The sequence below is a fragment of the Lygodium microphyllum genome, chromosome 2, assembly GCF_053477565.2.
Source record: "Lygodium microphyllum isolate KBCC chromosome 2, Lygodium_microphyllum_v1.1.10, whole genome shotgun sequence".
Lineage (NCBI taxonomy): Eukaryota > Viridiplantae > Streptophyta > Polypodiopsida > Schizaeales > Lygodiaceae > Lygodium > Lygodium microphyllum.
The window spans coordinates 35,195,183-35,219,593 of NC_141136.1; the positions used below are offsets into that span (position 1 = coordinate 35,195,183).

General features: G+C 45.2%; 1 protein-coding gene across 2 annotated transcripts in view; it reads right to left on the reverse strand.

Moving 5' to 3' along the window:
• Positions 1 to 24,411, reverse strand: part of LOC148039599 (sphingosine kinase 2-like) — a 54,716-nt gene that overhangs the window by 18,247 nt on the left and 12,058 nt on the right. For both annotated transcript variants that reach the window (XM_087692127.1, XM_087692133.1), the window contains exon 2: positions 12,804 to 12,926. In XM_087692127.1, the coding sequence (XP_087548253.1) occupies positions 12,804 to 12,926 (123 nt within the window). The remainder of the gene's footprint in view (positions 1 to 12,803; positions 12,927 to 24,411) is intronic.

The window sequence follows — 24,411 nt, forward strand, 5'->3', positions numbered from 1 at the left end:
CCCATGCTGATTTTAAGGTCTTGCAAGATAAAATGTGCGGAATGATGGCCCTTCTTACTAACAATGCTATCAAAAAAATTGCTTGAGCATCCTTTGAATCCCATTTCCTTTGACCCTCCGTAGAAGGGGAAGGAGGGGTGACAGCACCACCATCAACAACCTAACCTCAAGCACAACACTGAGGTGTCTGAGGTGAGAGAGCTCTTGGTCACAGCAAGTCACCTGTAACATAGTCCCACTAGTCCTTTGCAACAAGAAGGTTGCGGACCATAAAACTCCACAACGGGTAGTTAGAGCCATCAAGCTTGTCCTCTTGAGTGAGGACACCAAGGATGCTCCTCTAATCATCGTTTCCCTAATGTGCCATGTTGTTAGGAATGAGCAAAAATTTGCAATCAAATACTTAAATGCTGAAGTATAGTGTGTGTACTCCTGACAGTACCACAAATTCCTTGGGATTATCAAACAAGTGTGAAATTGTCATACAAATGCCAAAGTGTGTACAATGTCAATCAAAACAGCACAACCACAATAATAACAGCAATGCACTACTATATATTGTTGCAATACACTTGCCTCGTAATGCATGCCCACAAAATGACACATTCCAGCAGCAATTCTCACCAAGATTTCTGGATTTTCCCAAAATTTACCACTCAATCTGATTGTAGCAACAATTAAATGCTGCTACACCACTGATTTCCTGCCTTAGGATGCATACAAGGCAAAAGCCCCAATATTCTTCCTAAATTTTCAAAAAAAAAAAAAAATTTACCTTACAGCTTAAATTTCTGCAAAATTGCACATCAGGATGCGTGCCAAAAAGAAACAAGAGCTCAAATCTACTTTGGGATGCATGCCGGAGCTTCCATGCCAAAAACCCCCGAATTTGTTGCACGAATCTAGTGGAAATCATGCAATGTTAACTTCCCTGTGTTAGCAGATTAGTCAACTCATGTGTGAGTCTATGCTGCAGAGGCTGTGGCATTTCATTTAGCATTTTATGTAGTGTTTATCTGGCATTTTCTGGCGCCCTTTTTAGGGCTGGGGACAACAACCTTCCTTTCTCTACTTCTCTTTTCCCTCCTCTCCAAATGGCTCCTCCAAGCACATCCACTGATGACAAGCTCCATGGACCTGATTATTACACATGGAGTGCGGTGATGAAAGCGTGGTTTATCCAAAAGTGGTTATGGTATGTGGTTGGCGGAGCTATGGCACGTCCTCAACATCCTTCTCCTGTTCCATCTGATTTTGATGATGGCAACCATGAGGAGGCAGTGCTTACATGGGATTCAGATGATGTCCGTGCTTATTCGGCTCTTCTTCGGTGTATTTCTAAAGCAGTTCTACCAGCAATCACCGCCTACAAGATAGCTTCAGAGGTATGGTCGAAGTTGCGTCTAATGTACGAGGCACCTTCTACAATGCGGGGGGTGACCCTCTGTGGACAGCTCCAAGAGTTGAAGTTTGAGGCGAAGGATACTATCCAGTCTTTTCTACTTCGAGTTACCACGATCCAGGATCAACTTCATCAACTGCAGACTGCCCTGTCAAAGGCACATCTCGTTGGTACCGTCCTCTACAAGCTCCCCTCCCCCCCCCCCCCCCCCCCCCGAGTTTGATGGAGTGGTGAATGCTTTACGAGCGCAAACTTCGTCAACTCCTATCAGTTTTCAGCACATGTCCTCGATGCTTCTTGAGCATGAGGGTACCTTACAGGTACAGGGGCGGCTTCCATCACACTATGGAGGATCAGGTGAGGCTCTTGCAGCTTCAGAGAGGGGTTCAAAGCAGAAGTCAAAGCCACAGTGTTACCATTGTGGAAAGAAAGATCACCTACGAAAGGACTGCAACGAGTTAGCGGCGTCCAAGAAGAAGAAAAAAAAGTCTAAGCGGGATGCGGACTCCTTTGACGAGTCATCATCTACCTCTGATTCCGATTCCAATCCTCCGGCCCCGGTGAAGTCCAAGACGCAGAAGGGATCAGCTTCTATGGATCATGGGAAGGGATCGATAGCCCCTTCTTTTGTTGCTTTCTAGTGACGGCCCGATGACATCCCTCACGACTCTTCGGTGCTAGAGAGAGAGTGTGAGAGGGTGTGGTGGTGGGGCAGATGTGCATCATCTATATTTTTATATAGATACACAAGATCCAGAGAGGGATGTCTCTGACGCATCGTCGTTGTTTGACAGTGAAATCCTAGAGTCTAGATTTGACATCTAGGTTCATGAAGGGCTATTCTTTACTTGACAGAAAGCAGAAGGCTTTCGTCTCGAGCTCACATGAGAGGACACTTTGGCAGTTTTGGCCAAAGGCGGGGATTCCATGGTCACATGTTCAAAGACATGTTTGGCAAATTGGTCTTGTATATCCTAAGTGACATAGGTGACATAACACAGAGAGCTGCTATGATGCTTCTCTATTTTCAAGTGGTGCTGTTATGATCGACATCGACATCAGATACTCTCCGAGGCATCTTGGTGGTGGGCTGGCCACTCACTACTTGGATATCCATGGTTCTTCTGGTGGTAATATATTGTATCGTTTATGATTCCCCATCATTGTACTATTGTATTGTATCATATCACCCCTAATCTGAGAGAGGGTGTTAGCAGATTAGTCAGCTCATGTGTGAGTTTGTGTTGCAAAGGCTGTGGCATTTCATTTAGCATTTTATGTAGTATTTATCTGGCATTTTTTTGTGCCCTTTTTAGGGGTGGGGAGCATTTAATGTTGGTCGACTGCATTTATTGCTCCCCCCATTTTATGCCTATTTATTGCTAGGCTCCTCCTCCTTTGAGTGTACTTCAACCATCACACATGGATTCTTTAGGAGAGAGGAGCAGGTGTCAGGGTGCCCACACAGCCAGTGACTCACTGTTGTATGTTGCTATCTCGTGTTCGATATGGATTCCGTTTCCCAAGCATACATCTGAGTTCTCATCTGTATTTTTGTTCATTCTTTCTTTCTTTCTCGTCTTGTGTTTCGGCTGTTTATTTCAGCATGTTGTTTATGCTTCCATTGCTGCACCACTTCTGACACCCCAATGTCGAATTGTGTAGAGAAGGTTAATTTGGTTAAAAGGCCCAGATGTTTGATACCTTGGGATGTGTGCACAGACTTCGTGTGGCTCAATGGTGGAGGTAGTTGTGCTGTCTAAGCTCGTGCTTAGAGCATGGCAGAGACAGCACTGGTTGGCGTAGTGGGTAGCAGGCAGCACATGGACAAAGGTGGAGAAAGCCAGGCATTACTTGTAAGCAGAGTGAGAGCAGGTCGAAGGTGGCGGCTTCATCGGGTAAGAAGCAAGGGGCAAAGCAGAGAGAGTGCACAAGGTGCACAGGGCCTAAGGGATGCAAGCAAGCACATGAGCGGCATTGCAAAGTGGCAACGGCTAGAGCAGGAGTAGGAAGCAAAGGAAACTTAGTACAACATGTGGTGGCACATTGGTTGACGAGTGGCAGGGAACAGGCAAGCGAGGCGTGTTGGAGGCGTGATGCAACAAGCACACCAGGCACAAGCAGAAGTGCTACTAGAGCAGTAGAGCTAGTGGCAGGTGGCGACTGTCACAACTATGGTGGCTACTCACACAGGCAGTGGTGGCAACACATATAGACAGAGATAGTGGACAGCAAGTTGAAGCCTAGCAAGTGGTGTTGGCAACGCCTCAACTCACATGTGGCTTGGCTGTATGGACTAAAGAATTGGCTAGCAGCTCCTCCTCCTCTTCTTCAAATTGAGTGTTGGCTGGTTGCAACATGACCTTGGTAGAGCAGCATCAGCGGTGGCTGACGATGGCTGTTCGGGATCTATGCATAGAAACTACTTTGATACCAACTCTGAGAAAACAAGACAAGCAATGGAGGAGATAGAAATGAGATAGTGACAATAAGTGAGCTATAGTAAGAGTGTCTAAATTGAACTAAAAGAGTGAAAGTGCAACCTAGTTTAGCTCATGAGTTGACCTAACCAACCTTCCACCAACTAACCAGAGTTATGCTAACTTACTCTAGTTTCTAGTGGTACTAACTTAATGTCTAAAGATATTAGGTACTCACACTACATTGATACTTGAATAAGTGTCCACACCACACAAAACACATTGGGCATTGCCTAGAGTTACGAAATTCTAACAACATGCAATTTAACATGGCATAAGGATTATTTTATTAGTTGATTCCATTGGAGATTGAAAGATGATGTAAAGATCATTTGCTCACTATGCCAAAGATGCATACACTTGGTGAATTTATCTCTCAAGCAATTGAATATGACAACCGCTTGTTTGAGAGAAGACAAGAAAGACATTGAGAAAACCCTTTGAATTCAAGCCTGATTAAGACTTTTGAAGACCCAGCCGCCCAAGAAAAGCAAGTATCTAAGGCAGAGCCTATGCAATTTGATATAACACAGTTCAAGCCATAGACAGCTCAAGAAAACAAAGGTGGCACATTAATGGATTATGCATGTATTGCAGCTAATCGGGACACAGCTAGATATTGTCCTAACAAAGAAAGGATGAGAATTCATGGCACCATTGCTCCATCATTGTCGAGAAACGTCGACATCCAGTCTCAATATAGACCATGCGGCTAGACAAAGCTTCAAGAAACCTAAAAGAAGATCTAATCCAACATTTAGCTTTATGTTACCAATAAAGATTCACTTGGAGGGAAGACAAATAGATAGACAAGCTTTGTTAGACTCTAGAGCCACAGCATGCTTCATGGATGAGATATTTGTAAAGCAACATGGCATACATCTTTTGAGAAAAGCAAAGCCAGTATGTGCAAAAGTAATCGATGGTCAACCTCTTGCTTCGGGAGATGTCACGTATGAGACTAAGCCCACAACAGTTGCCCTAAGGAGTCTTGTATCAAATATAAAAGATTGAACCAAGGCCAGTACAAAATAATAAAAGGAAGAATTCTCGACCAATATACATTAGGGAAAAGGTGTTCATGCATCAAGCAAAGAAGAAACTATTCTTTTTTATTTATGCAATTCCAGTGGAGAAGCCAAAGGACGAAAGCTTGGACACACTCCAAACTCAATATATAAAGTTATGTTGTGTACTCTCTATCTCTATCTCTTTCTCAAATTCTATTCATTGCACCGTGTATTTTTTTTACAGAGAGGATAGACTCAAAGGGGTTTTCAGGACAATGATGGGCTGCTCTATTATAAAGGACTCCTCTACATTCCTCCCAATCCTTTGCAAGTGGATATACTCAAGAACAGACATGATCTACCCTCAACAAGGCATTTTGGGGTTAACAAGACAATCGAGCTAGTTTCAAGGGATTTTTCGGTGGTTGCAAATATGGAAACTATTTAAGGACTTTGTGCATTCTTGTGACACATGCAATTGAGCTAAAGTCCCTCATCATCAATCTCATGATCTTCTTCAACCATTATCTATTCCAAGTAAGCCATGGTCATTTTTATCCATGGACTTCATTATTGAACTACCTTCTTCCAAACGGTATGATTCTATCTTGTTGGTGGTTGATCGATTCACAAAAATGGCACGCTTTATTCCAATAACCAAGAGTATCAATGGAAAAAGAGACAGCAAGGCTCTTCCTAGAATAGGTGTATCAGTACCATGAATTACCTTATGGTATTGTCTATGATTCGACTCCTAGTTTATATCTGGGTTTTGGAGAAGCCTCATTAAGCTTCTGGGAGTACAAGTGAACCTTTCTTCAACCAATCACCCATAGAGTGATAGAAAAACGAAACGAGTGAATCGAATCTTGGAGTAATACCTAAGATACAAAACCAACTATCATCAAGACAATTGAGTGGATCTATTACCCCTTGCTGAGTTTGCATACAATAATTCCTCCCATGCCTCCACTTAATTCACACCATTCTTTGCTAATTATGGTCAAGACCCAAGGATAGACAATCATGTAAGATCACAAGGAGAAGAATGAAGCCGCTATAGACTTAGCTCAACACCTCTTTAATATTCATAAAAAGTTGCAAGCGCAAATCAAACAAGCTCAAGAGAAATATAAGAGGAATGCAAATAAGCTTCGCATGCAATACCCACCATACAAAATTGAAGATCAAGTTTGGCTTCTTCGACGTGATCTAAGTTCTTCTTGCCTCTCCCAAAAACTCAATTATCAACAACTCGGGCCATTCAAGATGCTTGGCCAAGTAAATCCAATCACTTATCGTCTCTAGCTTCCCTACTCCACAAAAATCCATCTTGTATTCCATGTTTCAGTCTTTTAGCCATGTCATACATCCAATATCCCTGGAATAATACCAAAGCCAACTCCAATTATAATTAAAGATAATCTACCACCAAGAATATGAAGGAGACAAAATCTTGGATTCAAGAATTTCAAGAGGCAGATTCTAGTATCTTGTCTATTGAAGGGCTATAATGCAAGTAAACGAACATCGGAACCAGCTTCACATGGCTATTATGAGTACAGAAAGTGCTCTTTGAGAGCATGGAGATTGCTCTCACAACTTACAAGAGAAAAACTTGAAAGAGAAATGAAACTAGAACTTGATTGCAAGATAACTCAATCAGAGGAGAGCTTGATTACAAGAGAATGCTCACAAGAGCATGGCTTGATTACAAGACAAGACTCCATGGAAGACAAGACTAGAATAAGACAAGAATTGGAGGAGGGCTTACCTTGCAGGACCCTCACAACTGGTGTTGGCAAGACTGAAGGGCTTATAGTCCCTAAACCCTATGTATACTATAGCCTAGGGAGGTTAAGAGGAACACATGTCGTTACAAGAGGATGCCACATGGCATGGCATGCACATCGAATGATAGTTATGTCTTTTAGAATGCTCTAGAATCTTGTAGAATCTTCTAGAAACTTTATGGAACAAAGCGGTCTCCCAACTTAGATACGAACCAAAGGATACCCTTGCTTGAGCATCCATTACATTAACCCCCTTCTAGCACCAAGTTCCATGAGGAGCAGTGGAGTGTTCTTGAATATGCCTTGGCTTGGTTGGGTATTGAAGATGAAATTTATGAACCTTAACAAAAGCTCTTTCAGTCTTCCCTTTGCAAGTGCACACTCTAACACTCTGACACTCCGTGCTTGATGCTACCATCATCATCAGCTTGATCTGGTGCCCTCACTAACGCTTTGGGCTGCGTGCAAGGACTGATCAATCCATCATCATTGTATTAGCATTCTTCTTCAGTCAGTGCAGTATTCTTCCCTCATCTTTTGCTTCCTCTCTCTCTCTCTCTCTCTCTCTCTCTCTCTCTCTCTCTCTCTATGTTCGTGTTTCTCTTCTGTTGCACACTCTCACATGGTATCATCGCCCCAAGTACCTTGCAGAAGGTTCCTTGGATAAGCACAAAACTCGGTTTGTTTCCAAGGGTTTTGCTCAGAGAGCAGGGCTAGACTATTTTGAGACACTTGCACCTACGGCTCGGATGTCTACTATTCAAGTTATTTTGGCTCTTATGGCCCACCACCACTAGCCTATTTATCCAAATGGATGTGGAGTCTGCCTTCTTGAATGGCATCCTTGAGGAGGAGATTTATGTTTCATAACCATAGTTGTCAGGTACGAAAAGTACGGTACGGTATGATAAAATACGGTACTAAATGGTATCTTAAGATTTTATAAGGTACGGTACGATATTAGTACGAAAAAAAAATTAACTTCATTATTTTGAACTATAGATGATAGAACAAATGTTTAAAGTCTAAATAGCAATGCTATTGGAGTATATAAGATGAATACTTGAGGATAACACGCCGAAACCTCTATGGCATATGCCGCATGCGCAACATGTGCTATAACTTACAAGTACATACATAGGAGTGGATACATCATACATGAATGATCATACAAATAAGAGGCATGTATGCTTGAGAGAGAGAAGGTTGAGAGAGAGGGAGAGGCAAGAGAGAAAGAGAGAGAGAGAAGAAATGACATGAGATACTTTATTAATGTCTACAAGAGGCCAAAATGACCTGTGACACCAACAGTTACCAAACAAACCACCAAAGGTTTTGGTAAAAGATTTTAAGAATTTTGTTATGGTTTTGTTTGGCATTGCTAAGGCTAAAGTAGCTATCAATGGTACATTCACTAATTCATGTACTCTCAGAAGGTACATTAGGCCAAGCTATCCTCTGGCCTAGTTTTATTAGCAATGTGTACTAATGCTTTGGGTTGGGTGGTGCAAAATGAGCTGTGAACAAAGGTAAAATCAATAGGATTAAGCTACTTGATGATTCCCAAATGGTGCTGAATTTATTTATTGATGACACTAACATATTGTGAAAAATGATGGGACATCAATTAGAAACGTTTGGAACTGCTTGAATACCTTATGTACGGCCTTTGGCTCTAGTATAAATCATAACAAAACATGTATGAGGAGTCTAATCAAGCTTCCACCCCCTTTCTTGGTTGATCGATCAAGGCTACAAAATAACCACCACCACCACAACAACAACAACAATCAACAACCCAAACCACCACCAACAACAACAACCACACCCAAAAAAAAAGGTGCTTGTTTTTTTGTACGAATTCGTACGGTACGAACCGTATAGTACAAACCAGTTCGTACTACGTACGAGTGCAACTATGTTCACAACCTCCTAGTTTTCTTGTGCAGGGGAAAGAGAACCATGTCCACATATTGCAAAAGGCCCTCTATGGCCTAAAGCAAGCTCCCAGAGCTTGGTACCAAAGGATTGATCAATTTTTTCTTCAGATTGGCTTCTATCAATCAGCTCATGACCCCAACATATACTTCCATGACAAGTGTGCTTTGCTTATCTTATATGTGGATGATCTTATCATTTCAAGGAGCCATACTCACACAAGGTTGATCGTACTCTAAAGATTTTTGCAACAAGAGTTTGACATGATGGATCTAGGGATCCTTAACTTCTTCCTTGGCTTGGAGATTTATCAGATAGCACAAGGCATCTTTGTTTCGTAGCACATGTATATTTCCAAGATTCTCTCAAAGTTTGGTATGGCCAATTGTCGGCCTCTTTCATGCCCATGGACCCAAAAGTCCAAGCTTTTAGCAGTTGGAGTTCTCCTCACAAATGCCACCCATTACAGATGTCTTGTTGGCTCCCTCATCTAGTTTATTCACACTCGGCCAAATATTTCTTTTGTTGTGGTTCTGTTGACTTCTTTTGTTACAACTCCCACTCAAGAGCATTGGAGTACGGCCTTGCACGTTCTTCGTTATTTGTAGGGGACTCAATCCTATGGGATCATGTATGGAGAGGGGGTTACTATCTCTAGTTGGAGTGATTCTGACTGAGAATGTGATGTGGATTCACGGAGATCCACTACAAGTTATGTCTTCTCCCTTGGATCGAGAGTTATCTCGTGAAGTAGCAAAGAGCAGCCCACTATAGCCCTTTCTACTATAGGGGCCAAGTATCGTGGCTTGTGTTCTACAGCTATGGAGACAATTTGGCTTCACCGCATATTAGCAGAGATCGACTTTCCTCGGCCAAGACCTACAAAGCCATGTGTTTCATACTCGCACAAAGCATATCGAGGTTCAGGTACACTACATTTGAGAGTAGATCACGGATTCCAAGTTAGCAGTGGCCTATTGTCCCACAGAAGACAACGCAGCTAATCTCTTCACGAAGCCTTTGCCCAAGGCTTCTATGCTTCATCACATGAGGTTGTTGGGTCTTCAAACACTCCTAGGATCCAAGAGGGGATGTTAGCATGCCTATGTTAGTCATATCAATCTATCATCTCCTAGTTGTGAGCTCCTCTCGACTTCCTGCGTGCATTCCTAGGCTAGTTATTGCCTTCCACAATCTACCTACATCTACTAGACATTGTCATTGCCATTTGGGATTTTTCAAAGATGTCCCCTATTTTTTCTGAATTTCTTTCTATGTGACCAGCATTTAATGCTGGTCGGCCAGCATTTATGGCCTCTCCTAGATCAAGTCAGCCAATTTTTTTGTGCTCTTGTTATTTATAGCTGCACCCCCCACTTGGCAAACATAGCAATTCCACACCATACTTGGAACACATATGAATTGTACCCAGCCCATATACCACCTTGTACCTAGTCAATTAGTTTATCATAGCATTAGATGGTAGCTTTACTGGGACTTGGAAAGTTTCCCAGACATTTTCTATGTAACGTTTTGGTCTCATAGGCCACCTTGGCCTTTCGTAGATGTTAATATAACTTTCTTTCTTTCTTCTCTATGTGTGTGTGTGTGTTCGTGTTTCTCTTCTATCACACTCTCACAAAGGGGGGGGGGGAGAGAGAGAGAGAGAGAGAGAGAGAGAGAGAACCCTTGCATAGTGTATATTGAAAGCAATAGATTGATAATGATAGGTGAGATGCAAATATGAGTGATAGGGCCTGAATATATAGGCTAACTTGTGTAGCTAACCCTTTAACCCTTATTTAATGCTAAGTGGTGTAAAAGGTGTTCACACCTAAATTGTGGGTGTGCAACAGAAGAGAAACACGAACACAAAGAGAAAGAAAGAGAGAGACAACACGAGATGCAAGAAAGAAGTTCGCACTAACTAAAGACGAATGATGAATACAAAAGAGTGGACTGATCAATATCTACATACATTCCACGGCATCAATAAGGGCAACGGATCAGGCTGAGAATGATGATGGCAGCACCCGAGACAGATGTGTATGCCAAAAATGGTATGTGCAAATCAACAACTTGCAAAAGACAAAGATGAGAGTGATCTTCCAAGTGGAAGGGGGAATATAAATAGCCAAAATCCCCCCAAACTGGCCGACCTGAATCTAGGCCCCAAAAATGGGCCGGCCTACCAAATAATGTTAGGCAACTGCAATAAATGCAGACCCACTGCACCAGAATACTGCATAAATGCCGACATAACAGTACAGATGTTGGAGTGACAGTTTGGAGCAGTCACAATGTGGCAGGGGGCAGCAAAATGACTGGAAAACCTAGGAAATCAATACTAGGACTGTTAGAATTCACCAAGTCTATGGGCAATCCCCAACGTTCTAGTTAGTTTGCAGTGTGAATGCAACTAAGTTAATAAGTTGTGTCAACACATTTAGAGTTAGTACTAGAGTTAGCTAACTCCATTTGAGTTAGGGGTTAGGTCTACCTTAGACCTAAGTTGTACTTTCATTCTACCACATTTCAATTCAGCAAGTACACTCTACCATGTTCAGCTCACACTATCTTTTGTTCACTCTCTCATTTCTATCTCCTTCATAGCTGGCTGCATCTCTCACAAGGCCTCCAAGGGAAGGTGCAGAAGCTTCACCCATACCTCACCTAGTCAGAAAGCTAGGAGTGGCAACCATGGATCTAGGAGAAGTGAGCTTTGGATGAGTTGGATAGGGATCCATGAGAGTGGAGTTGGTCTACCTCATCGATTTCATAGAAGACAATGAGTGTCTTCGCTTATGCAGTAGGGATTGGTAGGCATATGTTGATGCAGCATGATGCGGACTAGACCCCCCCACACAATATACATTGGCCAAAGCACAGCATCATGAGCCCCTTCGAACGTACTTCCAATAGACACCTATGAGAAAGCTATAGCGGTCAAAGACAGTCCTGTACTTCTTATGGCTAGTGGCACATGGGGGTCTAGCAGTCGTCCATTGGTTGGCTCAAATGTAGCAAGATCAGAATTGTCCATGTTGCCCAAGCTACACAACTAGTCTAGAGAGGATCTTACAGGGTCCTACATTGAGTAGACCCCATCCTTGGGTGTGTCACATGGAGCCTTAGTCAATTAGGGATGCCACCTACTCTATGAGTTGGAAGTGCATGGCACGATCTTCATCACCGAGTTTGGTTCGTGTGCAGTTGTGATCAGAAGTGTGAGAGATTATTGGTGGCCTCATAGGGTGGCACATTTGGAAGGCCTGCTGCAACTTGATATCCAGCAGAGAGAATCTTTCAATACATGCCAACTTGGCAAAGATTTAGCTGTCTACCATTCACTCCCTTAGAGGCAACTAGGAGCAGCTACAAGGGGACTCTTGGTATTGAGAAAAGAGCTTTGGCAGAAGTTCCTTCACACTTGATGTTGCCATAGACTGCTTTTCACCTTACAGAACAGCAAACCTGGATGGTGTTACACTCCTCCACCTTGGCTTCTTTCTTCCATCCTCCCCAAACTGCCATGAGAGGCCTTGTATGTATTTGACTTAGTTTGCATTCCACTCCAACTAGATCTTTGGGCATTATACTGTGAGGTATTTTTATTTGAGTGGGTTCTACTCTCAATTTTTTTATTTTTTTGGGATTCTCTTTTAGCTTCTCAATCTCTTTCTTTTACTCTCTTTCTCCCTCTTCTAAGGTTCTAAACTAATAACTCAACTCCACTCCCCCATGGGGTTAATTAATGTGCATTAATTATGTCAGATTGGGTAAATTTCTAGTGCCTCTCTCAACCTTATGTGATTTGTTTTAGTAAGAAACCTTCTCAACCTTAACCTAATGTTTTAAATCTGCGTTTTAAAGGAATACATGCACAATATCAACTTCATTTGCAAGTAATTCAATAGCAGAACACGGTATATTAATTCTGTAACCTGATGCATTATTTTTCAACTGAAGACACAAATGAGGTAAGTTATTAATGGAACCCCATACGTTATAATGTTAAGCATATCTCAAGTAGCATAAGCTAGTCCTAAACACAATTGAAACACTTGTGCACTTCCTTTAATGCATGCCAGACATCCAACAAAAGCAAGGCACTGCAAACTTTAATCCAGCGCTTAAATACTTCTGTGCATTGTGACCTGATCCATTTGTAAGCATGCACCTTTTAATGTATAGTTAACCCCGGCAGCAAAAAGCAAAGGCTCTACTTGCTTTTGAAAAATTCCCTTGGCCAGCTTCTTCCCTCCAAATGGATTCAAAAAAATCAACCATTGTTTTGGCCGGTCTGCAAATGACAAAGCTTCAGTACATTTATATGAGTGGAACTTTGAAACATCAGTAGACATGCAAGCTGTTTTCAATACTGCAGAAAATGTGAAGTGATCGATCATCATTTTGTTAATACTCAAACAGAGATTGTGTTCTTAATAAAAACACACATGTTATCAGTGATTTCTGTGTGGAAACATAACCATACTAGCAGAAATGCAATCCACAATGAGATATGCATGTTGTAGAAACCACAATGGTGACATGTCTATCAAACAAAACATTACATAAACGGTTTCCAAGACCTTGTTAGAGTGAAGCGGTGTGGAAGTGTATGACCAAGACTGAGAGTGAACAAAGAGAGGAGAGAGAGAGAAAGACACAGTGAAACACAAAATCTGCAATGAAGAATGTTTATAAGGAAGCAGATGCAGATATGTACACGGGTGCAGAGCGTATGTCTCCACCTCGAAGATCTCACCGGTTTTGAATCTCGAAGTATGTGAAGCAGTCTCCACAATCAGTAATCTGAAAACCTGTGATCAAAGAATGTCCAACTGTGTGCTGAAAATGGGTAATAAATAGTCTGAAGAAAAATGGTGAAAATATGCTGTCAACTGCATTTAATGCAGCTGACTTTACTGTCCAACTGTAAAACAGGTTGTCTGATTGTACTACTGACATGGCCATCTAACCAACGCTGCCACATGGCACACCTGCGGACTGTATGGAATTGCCACGTTGTCATAGGGGTTTTAGTTGAAAGGTTGTATCCACCAAGGATCAAAGAGAAGGAAGTAGAGAATAGGAGATAGAAGAGAAGAAAAAGAATAGACGGGAGATTCAAATGAATCCCAACAATGTTAGAAATCAAGTTCTCTTCAAGGCATGTCCATACATCATGAATCAATCATAAAATCTTCTACCAAGTTTGCCAAAGCCTTTACACAATATAAAGACAAAGCTCGATGATTCAAAGCACTATGTATTGATAGAACCTGAGAAGGTAAACAAAAGCCTTGTATGAAACTCCAAATAATCTTCAGCCCTGTGTATTCCTGATTATTACAGCAGTCATAAGCTGATTGTTTGATGGCTAAACTCCAAGACAAATGGTTCCTAGATTATCTAGACAATGTCTAATACTAGTTAGAAGCAATCTCCGAGAATTAGATCTCTTGGAGCTCCTTCTTGTACCAAAAACACGCACCAAGCACTAGCTTTTTCTCTACTACTCAGATGGCAAATCTGATGGTTCCATTGGCTCCAAAAGGGGGGTAGAGCCCCAAGACAACATGTCACCCACAGCACACACAACTGACAAGAAATGCATATATACACAGTCTATCTCTCAAGAACACCTGTCCAAAGATGACAATCTCTAACACCCCCTCTTAGATCCTGGAGACGGGGCATGAGGCCGAGGGATCTGGAATGATGCCGAACTGTGGAAGCACCTATAAACAAGTTGGCAAGATTGTCCTCTATCTTGCAGTATATCACATTAATAGTCTCATCCAGAAGCTTCTCCAGATGAAATGGTACTGAATCTCGATGTGCTTCGTCCTAGCATGAAACACACAATTCCGGACCAAGGTATTGCAACTATCATTGTCGCACTGAAGAACAATAGGACCTGTCTATGGGCAGCCAAGCCCCTCAATAACCTACGAAGCCACACTGTCTCACATATGGTAGAAGACACCGCTTGATACTCCACCTCAATTGAAGATAGGGCAACCATGGGCTACATCTTGATACTCCGTAAAACAACACCTGCACCACCCAAGGTAAAGAAATAATCTATTGTGGACCTCTGATGATCCACATCACCAGCCCAATCTGAATCACTCCAACCTGTAAGTACCAAGCCTGCATCACCTATACCTATTGGATAATAGATCTCGAGATCGAGGGTCCCCCGAAGAAACCGCTAAATTCTCTAAATAGCTTGCCAATGCACCATCTTGGGTTCACTCATGAACTAGGCCAGCACACCTACAACATAACATAAGTCAATACGAGTGTTGAGAAGCCATATCAAGGAGCCAACCAATCGCCCATGACGGGTAGCATCCCCCAAAGGAGAATTGGAATGGGCTATGGCCTTCTAGTTTGGATCCATAGGGGAGTGTAATAGACTTGCATCCCTCCATTTCATATGTAGTCAAGAGCTTCTACACATACCGCTGCTGGGAGAGAAAGATCCCTCTCGGAATCTAATAGATCCCATGACCTACAAAGAAGTGAAGAAGTCCCATATCCATCATCTCAAACTTCTCATGAAGTGCTGCCTTCGTTTATCACAATCAAGTCATCCACATAAAGGACAAACAGCACATGACCTCCACCCAAGGTGTGAACATAAAGTTGTGGGTTAGCCTTGGAATGCCGATACCCCAATCTCTCTTGGAGAAAAGAGTCAATCTTCTCATTCCCATGCATAAAGGGCTCTCCTCAACCTGTACACCTTACCATCAGAAGAACCGAAGCCTGAAGGCTACTCAACATAGTTCTCCTCCTTCAACTCCCCATTTAAGTAGGCAGACTTCACACCTAGGTGATAGACTGGCCAACTCTTGTGGCTAGCCAAGGCAAGAACTGCACAAATACTAGTCATCTGAGCTGTAGTTGGAAAAGTATCATGGAAATCAATGCTTGAGTGATGTGCAAAATCTTTGGCAACAAGGCGGGCCTTGTGCTTGTCCAACATGGTCTTGAAGACCCATTTAACTCCAAATACCTTTTTATGAGAAGGCTTAGGCACAAGATACGAAGTGTCGTTCCTCTCAATCAGCTCCAGCTCCTACTCCATTGCTTTCCGCCAATGATCATGTTGTAAAGCCTCCTTCATGGAGGTGGGCTCCCTATCCTGCATGGCACAAGTCATCAAACAATAATTAGTATACACAAGCTCCATGAAATGTGATCGGTTCCTTCAAGAATGCCGTGGATAATCCCGCAACTACCACCCCTCAAGGACCCCCTCAATCGTTGCATCACAAAGAGTGATACGGGCCCAACAAGGAGACCGGACGCTCGCTATCTGTTGAAGTCTCTGGAATGTCCACCAACTGTTCAGAGTGTCGGTGGACGAAGAAATAAACTCCTCATCCAAAGAAGAATCCTCAAAGGCATGGGCTCCAAAGGTACAGTCATTGGTGCCCAACTATCCCCTAGATCGCCGAGAATAGGGTATTCCTCGCCCCCCTCTGAGGCTGGAACTTCCACACAAACCGAACCTCACGGCTCATGTAGACATCCTACTTGACAAGATCATACAATCGGTAACCTTGGGACTGCGAGCTATAGCCCACAAACACCTATCTTTTCGATAGCCACTTCAAATTTATCACGCTATGTTTTCGGGATGTAAACATAGGCATCACACTCAAAAACCCTGAAATAAGAAACATCTGGCTTTGATCCAAAATATTGTCATACCAACAACGGAACAAGGAGCGCAATCAAGGATATGGACTGCAATAGCCACAGCCTCAATCCATAGACACTGCAATGTCAATAGAGATCGCAAGCTCCCTACCGTCACATACGCCTGCTCTCCCGCCCCCAACTAACCCCTCACGAACACGCCCCCAGCCTTGCTCGTCGCCTGTGGACCATCCGTGCCCCCGCCCATGGCCATCGCCCCCGCCTATGCCCGTCAACTGTGGCTGTCGCCCCCTACCTAATGCGGCCTGCCCCCCCTCCTCCCCGCCTGTGGCCCTACGCCAGGGCCCCCCCCCCCCCCCCAGCACTACCACTGCCTCCCCCGCCTTGCAGCCCCCCGGCCCTGTGCAGACAGACCCGCCACCCGCGCTCCCCCCCCCCCCCCCGGTTGCTCCCTCCCTCCAGAGCAACTTCCCCCCCAACTGGGAGCAAAGCAACGTGATTGGCAGGTTCTCAATAGGGACGTGCAATGGAAACCTCTGGTCAGATGCCGATGCATTCTGTGAGTGCCCCCCTAGTTAAAAACACCTTGCACGTCGTTCTCTCTGAGGAACAGCTCTTAGCCATCCGTGCCACAAAGCTGGAGCTAAAGGAAACAGTGATTTTTGGTCAGGTAGTAGGACACTCACCATCCAGAGCCAACTTCGAGACTGGCTCCACTCCACGCTGAGCATCGGCACAGCACAGATCATGGAGGTGGTTCTAATGGGTCAAGGAATCTTCATGGTACGACTCATCTCAACAGATGCAATCCGAGGCTACTGACCAGCTCACCCTATGCCTCCACGAAGGGGGTCATCTACATGGTTCCCTAGTATAGTAGTTTCACAATGGAGGCATTTGCGCTCCACAATAGGTTCCTTAGACACCCGATCACCCTACTTTTTTCTTCCTCGAACTGGCGATAGAGTATCGCCAATTAGTGGAAGACTTTGGACGGCTCTTCCGGACTCTCCTCCCTGCCTCTTTCGAGGATGCAATGACAACCGCAAGAGTCCCAAAGGTACAGGTGGCAGTGAAAGATACAAAGAATATACCACAATTTTTAGAGATCAAGGCAGGCGGACACTCTTTCAGACAGTAGGTTATTATGACTGGGCAGCCAAGGCAGTGCCTGAGTTGCCATGATTTTGGGCATCACGCAGTAGAGTGCACGCGCTTCGGAGCCAAGACGACTTCGCGGACAAGTCCACAAGTGAATTTGGATGGCTTTACAAGGGTCCAAAGATGACAGAGAGGGAGACGGTTTGGGTGGGAGGGGGTGCAACAGCAGTCGCACAATCAAGCTCATCAGACATAACCACGGCAACAGGGTGCAAAAGGGCGAGCGTCGCTCCCCCGGCACAGCACCATGTGGCCCGCCCTCCTTGCCCCACCCGACAGGACCACAGGCCTACACATCCACCCCCCACAAAGGCGTCACAGAATACCTCACTTGAGGGCCCCCACACCCTCCCCCCCCCCCCCCCACAACCCTAGCCCACAGCCCCCCCTTCCACCAGGGCTTCTGCCCCTTCCCCACCACACCCACCTTGTGCTTCTGACCACCCCTCCACCCCTCGATCCTCCCCCGCCCCACCATCACCCCCGCCGCCCACCCCCCTCTTGACCCCCACCCAATAAAGGTGACCCCCTCCCCCCCCCCCCCCCGCAGGGGGTGAGGAGCCCCATACACCGACATTCTCTACTCACAGGCAGTCTAGCCTCCCCCCTCCCCACACAACCACCAATTCATCCTCCCAAGCCGCCCGTCACATCTTCTCGAGACAGACACAGCTACTACCACAAGAGTTTTTTCGCAATGGACTGTGGTCCTACCTGAGAGTTGCAGAGCGCAGAGAGTTCCCACTACCCCTGGCAGTGGGAAACTTCATGGTACGCGAATCAAGGAGCGGCAAGGTCCATCTACTAGCACCACCGGATGGACCAAACTACACTTTCTTCCTTCAAATCTCTCACACAGGAGACTGGACGATGGCTCAAATAGAGGAGGTGAAAAGCCAGGTGGTAGACCACATCTCCCAGTGGATGGGAGAAGGAGGACTGACATTTTTCTCCCAACAATGGCTAGGTTGCATCATGGACATCAACTGGTGGGCTGGGGCCGAGATCCCATATTTGAGCATTATCTTTCGAGCCCCCCTCCCCCCGCAGTGGAGAGCTCCGATGGATGTGATTGAGTGGCCACTGGCATAGGTGGTCTGTTTCTATCAATGCACAGAGTCCCACCTCTCAGCCTGGCTGATAGATGCCCTAGTGGTACCACCAAGCGCATCCATCACCCCCATGGTCCATCCAAGGGCTACCATGGGGGAATGGAGCTCACCGTCCACGCCGGCAGCGAAGCGTATCCGCATGCCTCATAGTTACTCTTCTTCGTCAACATCTTCCACACCGAACAGATGCTTGTTCGGTCAGTCACAGGTTTCCCCATGAGCTTACATCTTGCATTCTAGAATGTGAACAACCTCCACTATAGTGGAGCACATGGTTCCAGGAAGTTGATTGTTCGGCAGGAGCTGCAGCCTGTCCTTGCCAGATGGATCGACATCTTACTGTACAAGAGCACAAGCTCACCCCCACCCAGGCCCAACGGGTAGGGAAGGTACTCCCGAGCAGTTCACACACTTATTGGGAGCACTCCATTGATGCCCACGGCAAGAGTGGTGTGTGCACCTCAATTGGCCCGAACCTCATTGCCTATGTATGGAACCATGAGACAATTGTGGCAAGGAGAATTCTATGGATCAGATTGGATATTGGAGACTCGTGCCTTGGAGTCCTCAATGTCTATGCTCCTACGAAGGTCAGGGTACGCAGTAGGTTCTGGATGGAGATTGCAGCAAGACTCCCAGAGGTGGACTCCAAGATTGTTGGAGAAGACTTGAACAACCTGGAGGCCTTAGAGGACCAACAAGGCTGAGGCAGAAATTACCAGGGTATGGCTGGGGAGGAGTAAGAGGCATGGGAGGTCTTCCTACTGGCAGTAGGAGCACGCGACGCTTGGAGAGACCCAGCTTTCCATAGAAGGGAGAGGTCGCTGGACTTCTCGTGGGGATACAGGCAGCTAGGCGGAGTCTTGCTAAAGCGGTTGGACAAGTTCTATGTGGGAGAGTAGGGTTGCTCTCACGGAGACTAGATAGGACAATTGGTTGGTACCACTTTGTCCAATCACTGTCCGGTTCTCCTGACACTTCATCCCCTACCATCTTCCCTAGACACACGATCCTATCGGATCCCTAACTCGATCTACAGGAGGGAGGAGGTGATGAGACAGATTGAGAAAATTTGGACTAGGGAGTGGAGCAAGAGGGACCAGATCGCAAAGGAGGTTGCAGAGGTCCTGGCCGAGTCAAGTAGTATCTGCCAAGAGGCAGCCCTACAGGCCAGGCAACAAAGCTGGGAGGAGGAGAGAGCACTCCGATGGGACCTAGCAGCCATGCAAAGATTACTGTAGGAGACACCAGGGGATCCCATCCTCCACGCACAGGTGTGTGCACGAGCAGCCATCACCGGTCTAGAGGACAAGCACTCGAAGTTCTCATTCCGCACCTTAGCAGTCTTCTAGGCGTGGACGGGGGAAACGATGTGGAGGGATTTTTTTCAAGTACATCAGCCCGCACCTCAGGAGAGTAGATACGCAGTCTTTGGGATCAGCACGGAAGGATTTGCTCTAGCCCAGACAAGGCGATGGAGATTGCCACCGACTACTACAGATGCCTTTTCTAGCAGGAGATAGCCTCAACCAAAGGACAGCGATGCAGACAGCAGATCTGGGATCACATCCCATCCCTCGTCACAGAGAAGATGGGATGCTCTCTCTTAGACCCCTTCACAAAGAAGGAATTAGAGGAGGCTTTCCACACAAAGGACGGGCAGAAATGCCCGAAGAGGATGGCCTCTCTAAGGCCTTCTTTATCACCTACTGGGAGGTAGTGAAGGACACCTTACTGTTGGCTTTCCACATTTTCAGCTTAGAACGGATGCCAAGGAGTCTATCGGCATGTCTTATCAATCTCCTCCCCAAAGGGGAAGACCATTTGGAGCTATCCCAAGTCAGAGATCAAGAGGGGATACAGATTGGCGAGTGCCCCCACATCCAGTGGGCTGGTTGGGAGGCCAACCCGGCGCGCACCATCAGGTTCTGAAAGGAGGTGTACAAGATGGCGGACGACGAGGTGTTGCAGCGGGCATCAAGTTGCCAAAGAGAAGTTGAGTTGAGGAGAAGGGAGATTGACGCAGCAATACCTCAAGAGTGGCTTGGCTCCCCGATACGAGAGCCGGTAGAGCTCGGGAGGTATGGGCCGCTAAAGTTTCACCGTCCTTTCGTGGAGGAGGATTCAGGTAGTTGGCTTTCAGGGGAAGACATTGCAGTTGAACCCATATGTCTTCTGGGAGGAGCTCCGAGAGTGGCACCTCTAGATTTGGAAGGGCAGGCCACTTAATGAGTTGGAGTGGCATCCAGGAGAGTGGCTATGGCCAGCCACTGTGGTCGCCAAGAAGGCACCGAGGTTTCTAAACTACACAGCCAGGATTGGCAAACACGTACTGATGCAAGAGGACATGGACTGAGCGCCGTCGCGTAGCAGGTACTGGGCGGAGCATAGCATCACGAATGCTTTCTGATGGACTTTTTGGCGCCGCCTACAGGATAGCTGGAGGCCGAGGAGGGTATCGCATTTCTTATGGCTGGTGACACATGGAGGCCTAGTAGTGGAGAGTTGGTTAGCCCAAATATAGAAGGATAAGGATGTAAACGCTGCACACAGTAGTTATTGGAAACTCCAAAACACTGCCTTTGTCGTATGAGGCGGCGCAGCTTGTGTGGAGAGAAGCATGCTGCATCCTCTACTGTATAGCACCCAACCTTGGATGTATTTCATGGGGAGCTTTCTGCTGGCAGGCAATCAGCCAAGGCCATCACCTTCTGTATGAGGCTAGGATGCAAGATACGATATTCCTTATTGAGGCTAGGTCGTGCGCAGTGGTCGGCTTGGAGGCTCCACCCATCCACAAAGTACTAGAGCCCACAGCAAACCACTCTGAGGTATGGGAGATCATAGGGAGCTCACCGGATGGCATATCTAGAAGGCGCTGTGTCAGGAGGTTTTTGTGATGCCAGGAGGCATATTCCACGATGTATTCCGTGAGGTTTTGCGGTGGATTCCGTAAAATTTTATTACCGGGGCTCATAGACAAGGTGGATTCTTTGTGCGAAAAGTCGATGGGGATGCCTATCCTTTTCGGGCGTCTTGTTAATTTAATGTGCAAGTGGGTGATTCCATAGCGGGTGATTCCGCAAAATACATATTTAAATTAATAAACGTTTATGAGTTTAGAGTGCGCACTCGTAATAAATTAAGGTTAGGATTGAGTTCTAACCAATTTATTTATTTTGTAGCTGAAGACTCCTAGGTATTCACTTTTGTCGATTTAATTGTATTATTTTTCTAACAATTGTGAATGCTTCAGTTGATGTGTAGAGCAAGCAACGATGGCATTGGGAAGCATTAGAGGATAGCGTGTATTCAAATTATTATCAATTTTTTATGGGCACGCATCTTAGGCATGGCGCCAATATTTTAACACGCTTATTTATTAAAGCGCTTGATATTTATTTATTACTTTTGTATGCGCATGGGCGCACGATTTAAATATTTGTATTGGACATTGTATTTGGATACCGCCCGACTCCTTGGGTGCCCAATAGCTTTAATTCTTTGGTGGCACAAAAGCAAACACAAAAGCTAAAGCGTGCTAAATGTAAATTGGGCTATTTTTTTAGCTTAAAGATGAATAATATATCAAATACATGCTTTGTGAAGCGCTCACACAAGGCATGGGGGCAAATTGTACCCAATTAGTCTCTTGCTTGATGTCGTGCAAGCTTTCTTCCTTGTTTTTTGTACAAAAATAGAGTTCTTTTGTTCTCGGGGACCTTCCGACGCTCATTACTCGCGCATACAGCGTCCGATCTGTGCACCATTTTGGCGGAGAGAGACTTTCTATACATGCAACCTTAGCACAGCTCTAGACCTCCATCATCCACTCCCTTCGCAGCCGATGGGACCACATGCAAGGCGAGTCTTGAGCTCATAGGAGCTCCGTTTTCATTTCATGCGCACTCGGAGCGGCTAGGACCTATTTTTCGCGATGCAGGCAGGCAGCCCCAAATGACGATACACCCCCCCTTCATGGCTTATTGCCCCCATCTCCCCTAGACCGCTCTGAGAGGCTTGTATATTTGATATATCTATGACTCCGCATTAGCTCTAGCTAGTCTGTTGAGCATGAGCACTTCTTTGTATTCAGGGTTTTTTCTAAAGTAATATAATTAGCCACACTTTATTTGCAAAAAGAAAAGACACTGCAGTGTCTATCTATGCTCCATCATGGTACGGGCAATCTCAATCACACTGCGATTCTTCCACTCCAAGTTGCCATTCTTCTGAGGGGTGTTTATGTTGTCAAACTCCTAGTGGATACAACAATTTAAACAAAAATGAGCAAGCTCATTAGAAACAAATTCTCCATCATTATCCAATCGTAAGGTCTTTAGTTTCCGGCCCGAGTAGTTCTCCTCAAAGAATAACTAATCCATGAAGTTGGAGAAGGCCTGCGACTTCAGCTTCAAAAAATAAGCCCATGTCATCTTGCTGTAATCATCCATAATTAGCATGAAATACAGGCTCCCTTTAAGAGACTCCGTCCGCATCAATCCACAAAGATCGGTAAAAACAAGCTCCAAGGGTGCTAATGACTACCTCAAAGCCTTGCTAGGAATAGCGTCACGAGTTTGCTTTCCACGGATATAGGATACACGTGGCTGCTAGCTCACCATAATATCCAACAAACCTCAAACAAGCTATCCCCTGGATGCCTTCCGAAGGTAATCATAGTTGAGGCGACCAAACCGAGCATGCCATAGCTCAGACTATGTCTGAGAGGTAAGAAAAAAAGAAGTCAAGGCAAAAGAAGACCTCAACTTATAGACTCCATTCTTGTTAAAGTGAAGCAATGTGGAAACGTATGACCAAGACAAAGAGTGGATAAAGAGAGAAGAGAGAGAGAAGAGAGTGGAACGCAGAAAATCTATAGTGAAGAATGTTGTATAAGGATGTAGATAAGTATACGGGTGCAAAGAGAATGTCTGTGTATGTCTCCACATCAAAGATCTCACACTCCGTGAAACCCAAGGATAGTCTCCATGGTCTACAGCCTGGAAAACTGAGAACAAAACAGAACAAAAGTGTGGAGACTAGGGGCAATAAATAGGCCACAAAGAATACATCAAATAATGCAGGTCGACTGCATTAATTGCAGCCAACTGGACCATGAACTGTCCAACCTACATAGTCTGACCTGACATGTAGGTTGGACCATGAACTATGTAGGTTGGACCATGAACTGTCCAACCTACATAGTCTGACCTGACATGTGACACCTGCCCTGCCTTTCGCCTGCTGACGTCAACTGCCTGCTACATGGACAACCTGGTACAACTGCTGGAAACTACTCAGATCTGCACCTGCCTGTCTAGGGAATGCCAATCTCTAACACCCCCTCTCAGATCTTGGACATAGTAGAAGGCTAAAGGATCTAGAGTGCTGTTAAAGTAAAGCCTGAGGAAGCACCTTCATAAACAAGTCGGCAAGATTGTCCTCTGTCTTGTAGTAGACCAAGGAAATAGTCTCATCCAGAATCTTCTCCCAAATGAAATGGTTCTACATCTCAATGTGCTTCGTCCGAGCATGAAACACAAGGTTCCTACCAAGGCAATGCAACTCTCATTGTCGCACTAAAGAACAATAGGACCTCTTTGCGTACAACCAAGCTCCTCCAAGAGCTTGTGAAGCCACATTGTCTCACATGTAGTAGAAGATGCCACCCGATACTCCGCCTCAGTTGCTTCTTACTGCTCCATGAAACAACACCAGCACCCAAGGTAAAGCAATAACTTGTCAAAGCTAGGGCAACCTTGGGTTGCTTCTTGCTACTCCATGAAATAGCACCAGCACCCAAGGTAAAGTAATAACCTGTCGTGGACCGCC